This window comes from Gobio gobio, assembly GCF_949357685.1.
Source record: "Gobio gobio genome assembly, chromosome: 20".
Taxonomy (NCBI): domain Eukaryota; kingdom Metazoa; phylum Chordata; class Actinopteri; order Cypriniformes; family Gobionidae; genus Gobio; species Gobio gobio.
The window spans coordinates 20044055-20052200 of record NC_137113.1 but is presented as its reverse complement, the minus strand read 5'-3'; the positions used below and the strand labels follow the sequence as shown (position 1 = coordinate 20052200).

Below are 8146 nucleotides of genomic sequence, written 5' to 3'. Positions count from 1 at the left end.
ACAAATGTGGTTACAATAATTAAATAATACATCTAACAGAATAGTACGATAATCAGTAGGAAAAAACAATAATGTGGCTGATAACTTCATGGAAACTAAATAACATTTTAGACATATTTACAATATCACTTTTTGTACCGTATAAATTTGTTATTTATACAAGACACTATATAGATGCCTTTTCAATTTTAGGATAGGGGTGATGATGATCATATTTGGGGGACCTTGGCATCTAAAACCTGTGATATTGTACAGATCCGGTGCGACATCTTGTGGCGCATGCGTGAATTACAGGACATTCAGGTCACTCCACTGACAGTTCCCTGCGTGAATCCGCACCACGGTCAGGTTGGTGCGCATCTATGATGCTGAGATTGGGTTTCGCATGGTCTTCTACATCATCAACCACCACCAAACACATCGCACAGGCCAGGCTCTTCACCGGATCATTTCTGCGAAAAGACAATTATACTTTATATAAGAGCCGGTGCTCTGGACTACCACAAAAGTCAGTGCTTGCCAGTACCAGATTGTCCTGGGACAACTTCAGGTAGGCACTGACCTCTGACACCGTCATTCTCCCAGCCTGAGTGCTTCGTGTCTAATCGCGTTTCTAACTAGCGATTATAAAACGCTTCTGGCTTCGTTAGCACTACTGCTAACACAGAGACCTTGCCCAAAGACTAAATGCCTATGTTTTCTAAACACTGATTTCCAAAATCTGATTCCTGACGTTTAATGCGTAGAAAATGCTGTCTAGATAGGCAGCTTACTAAGATTTGAGACACAGCACGTGTTTACATGCAGTAAACACGAATGTAAAGATATGTGTTTTTGTTTACTAATAAAAAGCTGGCATTCCTTGCCTAAACTGGTTTGCTGGCTAGTTTAAGCTGGTCTTAGCTGCTGTAAGAGCAGAAAAGTGCCCACAAACCTCTGTAAAACTAAGCTGGGACACTTTATAAGAGCAGCAAAGCTGTTTTGCTTTTGTTGATTTCATTTAATTTCATACTATTTGCACATTAAAGTAACCATGAAATAAAAATTGACAATTGCTATTTTTTATTGGATATTGCAGTATTTATTATACAATTTTTATTCATTCACATCATATATATATATATATATATATATATATATATATATATATATATATATATTTTTTTTTTTTTAAAGATTTGTATGCACTTGTAATCGTTAAAAATAGCTTCCCCTCCCTCTTGCAGAGACATCTCTTCTTTTCTCTGATGATGTGTTTTTCAGCACAAGTGTGGGGCAACCTGTCACTCACATGAGATCGCTTGTTTCTTCTTCTTGTTTAATGGCGATCAACTCCTAAGGAGCATTATCGCCACCTAATGTAGGCTACTGAATGGCAAATTAACCTTCGGTGATAAGTCTGAAGTTTAAAATCTTCCTTCTCACAAATGGACCATTGCCATTGACAATCTATCTGATATACTTTCTTGTTGAACCTTACTCTGTCAACCCACATACATCACCATTGTTCATCATACCCACAATAGAGGTTTCATTGAGCTTCATCCGGCGCTGCGTGTTCAGCTCCTCCGTCCACACTCAGCCCCCATGGCGGGATTAACGATTCACTCATATTATATTCTAAATCCCAAGCCTGAATCATAAATAAACTTAATTAATGCTCTATATAGCTGTCTGTCCATTACACCTTTTCCTAAAATATCCTCTTTCTTCATTCTATCCTCTCCATTCTTCAAATGACTGAATAATACATCACACAATATATTATACTTACTACACATAAATAATACATGACATACATTTTCAGATACACCACACACATGTAACATTTTCATGTAACCCCATAATTGCCAGTGTTGATTTCAACCCTGCATGTCCCAGTCTTAACCTATAGAGCAATACTTCTTCTTTCCTATTTCCTCCCTGGCAATTTATCCTCCCTATACGGTCTGTGTGATACTATAACACCATCTCCCTGTGCCATTACTAATTTGCCACTTATTCATTAACTTTTTCTTTAAAATCGATTTTGCCTCCTTTTTCCCCATATAGGTACTTTAACATCCACCTCCCTCTTGTCTAGTGCTTTTTTGTGCTAGTTTATGAGCAACTTCTTTACCAGGCAGCTACCCCAACATGTGCTGGTACCCAACAGAAATACACCAATATTCCAGCCTCTTTCAGTCTGTATAATGATAAATATACTTCTATTAATAAATCTTCTCTGTCTGATCTTGCATGTACTATACTAATTAAAGCTGAATATAGTATATTAGCTACTACTTTATTTGGTCTGACTTGTTCGACCCACTGTAGTCCTATTATTATAGCTGTTAACTCTGCAGTGAAATCTGTAAATATTTGTAATATTGAATCAAATTTATCATATGAGTATTCCCAGCACTCCTCTAATACTTTGCGAGTAAGGTGATTATTTGCTGATTGTTGAAGGTTTACCCAGTATGTATTTGCCAGTTTTTCTCTTCTAATATATAGTGGCATCTCTCCAATTTCTACCCCAATTGCATCTACAAGGGATGTTTTAACTGCTCCACAACAGATTCTTAGTGCTTTGGATTGAATAATATCAAATTTTTTCTTGACTTGACTTGTTTGCCGAACCATATACAATACATCTATAATCAAAGCAAGAACTAATCAATGCTTGATCCATGCACAACAATGCACTACGGCTAGTTCCCCAATTGTGACAAGCAGCCGTACGCATGTACGCATGCAATTTAAGATATTTTTACACTTTGATTCAATTTTACTAATATGAGATTTTCATTTCCATGTTAATTTTCCATCAAACCATGAACCAAGATATTTAAAAAACAGGTACTCTTTCCAACTTCAGGTCTAAATGGTCATTCCTCTTGTTCTTTGTGAATAACATATTGTGTTTTTGAGACTGGAAACATTAGACCCAATCCAATGACCATTCTTCCAGTCTTTAATTGACTCCTGAATGCCTTTAACTATATTTTTAATATTATGGCCTCTCTTCCATAATGCTCCGTCATCTGCATAAAGAGCTAATCCTATTTCTGTTTTTTTTTTTTACTTTATCAAAAACATCATTAATCATTAAATTAAAAAATAATGGGCTGATTGCACTACCATTTACAATGTTTTAAGGAGCTGATAATTCGTCCCCAATTTTCACCTGAAAAGTGCGCTCAAATAAAAAAATCTAAAACCCAATTATAAAATGTGCCACCTATTCCAATTGTATTCAGTTTAATTAGCAAACCTTCCCTCCACAAAATGTCATAAGCCTTTTCTATGTCAAAGAAGACTGCAATCATGTACTTTTTTCATTACAAAAGCTTTTTTAACTTTTTCAAACTCATTTTCAAACAATACCAAAGCATCTGCTGTAGACCTACTTTTCCTAAAACTGCTTTGAAATGTTGATAACAATTCCCTTTTCTCTAAAATGTAATTCATTTTTTCCATTACTTTACATAGTGTAGAGGTAAAGCGATTGCTTAGGAAGGATACCCTCGTTCCATATATAATTATATAAGTCCAATAATGCTTTTAATGCTTTTGGTGATCATTTCTTTAATATTCTATAACTTATCATATATTTTCCTGGTGTGGTACTCTTTGAGTTATTAATTGCTGTTTTTAATTCAAAATAACTAAACTCGTCATCCAAAATACTATTAAAATCGTGCTTTTTCTTGCAAGCATCTCCATAGATATTCTTAATTTGTTGTCATCTTGTTAAGAATGTATCATCTAAATTTTAATGCTATGAGCTTTAGCAAATGTTTGAGCCAACATTGTAGCCATACCTTTATTTGTAATAGCTACCTTCCCATTTTCCTCCATTACAGGTATTTTTTTAAAGCTATCAATTCCATTCATCTTCTTTATCATACGCCAGACTGCATTTATTTCGTTTTCCCTCCCTATTGTATCGTAAACGTTTTGCCATGCTGTCCTTTTTATACTTTTAATAACCCTTTTACACAAACCTTTTTCTTTGATAATCTATGACTGCTTCTGGGGTGAGTGTTCTTTTTAAAATCTGAAATGCTTTAGGTTTAGGTTTATTTAAGGTTTGACAAGGCAGGATATTGCAGCACAAAACCCTGAAATGTGTCAAACATAACACATACTCAGAAACAACCATTATATACCTGGTTTAAAACAAGCTAAAAAGCAAGTAAAATCAAATAATCCTGACATAATAATATTATCGTTTTCTTCTGTGAGGTAGTACAGCACGAATACACAGAAAACCCCCCAGCAGAAATAGACTTCATACAATCAAACACCGAAAAGTTATTTGTAAAGCAGTTTAAGAGCACGTGGGATGAAGCAAAGTTCATGTCTTTTTATTTTACTCCTGGGCATGACAAATTTCCACAATAGATGTCTAGATAACTTTATTCCTAGCACTCCTCTGACCACCATGGCACATTCTTTCTTGTACTTATACCACTTGATAGCGGGATAGACTGAGAGGCTGCAAAATAAATGCCATTCACTACTTTATTATATCTGTCATCAACACTACCCTCTACTGACAGAGTTTTGAATTGTTCTTCACATAACATTTGACGTTTTTTCCCAATCTCCTTTCTTATATATCCATCTTACACCATAATTACATTTTTGTAGTTGAATCTTATTTTGAATTTCACATGTCACTGGAAAATGATGTCGAAGCTATTGTGATATCCAAACATGACATTCCACCTCTTGCTATGTCTATTCTTGTTGGATTGCCATCATTTAAACATACTAACTAAAGAGTTATCTTCCATGAACTCTTCTATTATTTCCTTATTTTTTATCTGTACTCCTGCTACCCCAAATCAAATTGTGAGCATTAAAATCACCACATAGGCCTATAATCATTTTGTTTGCCTTTTCTGCCATGGCACTTTTCAGGATATCTATTGTTAATTCTGAACATGGATTATATAAATGTAACACTTTGATTACCCCCTGTGTACCTATTATTTCTATGCATATGCTCTCTGAATTACCTTCATTATTTCTTTGTCTATATATCACATCACATGTTCTTTTATGAATGTTACACACCCTCCACCTCTACCATTAATCCTGTCCTTCCTTATTACCTCATAGCCATTCAGCCTAAAGTTTGAGATGCATCATAACTTGTTGTTATACTACCTTCTGTTCCCCCTTCTTTAGATTTTAGTATCTTGTGAACTTGCTCTGCTGATATACTGATGCAGTTGGAGAATTTGTTTGCACATTGTACCACCATTTTTATTTTGTCAGATCTTCTTTCTATCTGCCCAGTGCCATTCACCACTGCACGGATAAACGCCACAAAATCAGTTTTGCTCATGTTAATATTGTCATTTGAGTCATTCTTTAACAAGTTCAGCTGTTTCATTGACTTGTCATTCTGAGAGGTTTGCGCCGGACCGGTCCAAAATGTATTCTTGTGTCTTCTACATATTTCACTCTGCGAGCCGCTTCTGCATATATTAAATTTTGGGTGGACTTTACCTTTTGGATTTCATGAGCCTCCCCGCAGATCTCTGCTCCTTCCTGACACTTCCCGTATTCATGCTCTCCTCCACATTTTGAACAACGCTTTTCCCTTTGTAAACAGCAGCAGTATGCCCTGTGCGCTGACACTTATAACAACACAAAGGAGGGGGTACATACTCCCGTACCACATAACAGATGAAACAATAGCTTCACCTTGACTGGTAGATTGTTGTCTTCAAAGTGTATCTGCACAGAAAGACTATCACACTTTTCATTATCTTTCCATGTCGTCAATCTTTGCCTCCAATCAAGTTTCCTTTTAGTTCTTCCATAGTTACATTTAAGGGCACTGCTGAAATAACGCCACTTATTCCACCACAACTTATTTTACCACCAGCTAGTGTTTTCAGTTTTAGAATATTTGCTTTCTAATTTTCATTTTTACACTTAATCAAGACTCTTCAATTGCCCCTTTCACTGATCCCACTTCTTTTTCTATTGCTTTTGATAGTTTAAAGGTCCCGTTTTTCGTGTTTTTTTGAAGCTTTGATTGTGTTTACATTGTGCAATATAACATGTGTTCATGTTTCATGTGTAAAAAAACACAGTATTTTTCACACAACTTACTTATCTGTATACCGCTGTTTTCACTGTCCTCAAAACGGCCTGAGAATTTCCTCATTCTATGAAGTCCCTCCTTCAGAAATACGTAACGAGTTCTGATTGTGCCAGCGGTTCCCGTGTTGTGATTCGACAGCAGCGTAGGGCACGTTGCCCGGGAAGGTCACGCCTCTTACCATAACGGGGAGATGAACGCGCTCAAACTACAGCCCCTGAAGGCCAAACAAAGGTGACTTGACTCCGGGATGAAAATAACAGCGTCTGGACGACAAGGCGACAAACGCAACCGAACCGAACCGAACCGAACCAAACGCAACACTTCCTCTTCTCCACGAGGGAGCAACAAGACCACGCCCCCTTTTTCGCGTATTCTTGTGGGCGGAGGTTAGTCAACAAACTGTTCTACTGACGTAATTAAAGCAGGAAGTACCAGGATGTAGTCCAAACCGGCCGTTCGCTGTAGGCTTTGAAAGGGAACTTCTGTTAAATAAAATATCTCGCTTGGCATTGAACTTTGAGCTTTATAATTTTACAGGTATTATTTATGCTCTAACAGCAACATTACACACTAACTAAAGTTTGAAAAATGGGATCACGAAGAACAGGACCTTTAAAGGGATAGTTCACCCAAAAATGAAAATTCTGTCATCATTTACTCACCCTCATGTTGTTCCAAACATGTATGAGTTTCTTTGTTCTGCTGAACACAAAAGAAGATATTTAGAAGAATGTTTGTAACAAAGCAGATAGAGCAACCATTGACTACCATAGTTTTTTTTTCCCTACTATGGTAGTCAATGGTTGCTCTATTGCTTGGTTACAAACATTCTTCAACATATCTTCTTTTGTGTTCAGCAGAACAAAGAAACTCATACAGGTTTGGAACAACTTGAGGGTGAGTAAATGATGACAGAATTTTCATTTTTGGGTGAACTATCCCTTTAACAGGATGCATGGATTGTTCTGTTTGACGAAATGTGATAATAACTTTTATTTATTTTTATCCTTTGCCCTGTATCCCTGGTTTTACTTGTACATAGTTTCTCATATTCAGACTCATCACCCATGTTATTTCCTTTTTTCCTTTTATTATATCATGCTTCTTGGAACTCCATATCTTGATTAGCATCATCCGAAGATCCGTCCATTATGTCCACCTATTTTCTGTTTTTGTCCTTTTTAGAACCTGTTAATTTGTCCTGATGTTTCCCCAAAACAAATTTCCCGCCAACGACCTTCCTTTCGCCTTCTCCGCACTTGAGATCTCACTCAGCAATAGTAAACTTAATGATCCAACGATCCAATCAATTTCCAATGGACCCACCCATACAAAGTCCCGCCCTAATTTTTCACATGGAAGCTTGTTTCTACCACAGAATAAAATATTTTAAAAGATAATTGCGAGAAAAGTCAGAATTGCGAGATATAAAGTCAGAATTGTGTGATATAAATTCGCAATTGCAAGAAATAGTCAGATTTTCAAGATATAAATTCGCAATTGTGAGTTTATATGGCGCAATTCAGACTTTTTTTCCTCACAATTGCGAGTTTATATCTCGCAATTCTGACTTTATTTCTCAGAGTAGTGAGATATAAACTCACAATTCCAAGTTATAAAGTCCAATTCTGAGGGAAAAAAACTTTTTTTCTCAGAATTGCAAGTTTATATCTTTAAAACACGCAATTGCGACTTTATATCTCACAATTCTGAGATAAAAAGTAAGAAGAGTGAGATATAAACTCGCAATTGCAAGGAAAAATTGTCAGAATAGTGAGATATAAGTCATAATTTATATAAACAAGTTTATATAAAGATATAAAGTCACAATTGCGCGTTATAAAGTGAAAATAGTGAGATATAAACTCGCAATTCTGAGAACCGCTGAAGAATTCTGAGAAACTTTTTTTCCCTCAGAATTGGACTTTATAACTTGCAATTGCGAGTTTATATCTTACTATTCTGAGAAAAAAAGTCACAGAAATAAACTCGCAATTGCTAGAAAAAAAGTCTGAATTGTGAGATAAAAAGTTGCAA

At 36.0% G+C, this 8146-nt stretch overlaps 1 protein-coding gene across 2 annotated transcripts in view; it reads left to right on the top strand.

Annotated features, from left to right (window-relative positions):
- Nucleotides 1–274: 274 nt before the first annotated feature.
- Nucleotides 275–8146, top strand: part of spata20 (spermatogenesis associated 20) — a 65076-nt gene continuing 57204 nt past the window's right edge. Inside the window, exon 1 of one of the 2 annotated variants that reach the window (XM_079845865.1) lies at nucleotides 275–550. In XM_079845865.1, the coding sequence (XP_079701991.1) occupies nucleotides 363–550 (188 nt within the window). In that variant the 5' untranslated portion in view covers nucleotides 275–362. The remainder of the gene's footprint in view (nucleotides 551–8146) is intronic. The other variant, XM_079845866.1, reaches the window with a different exon arrangement.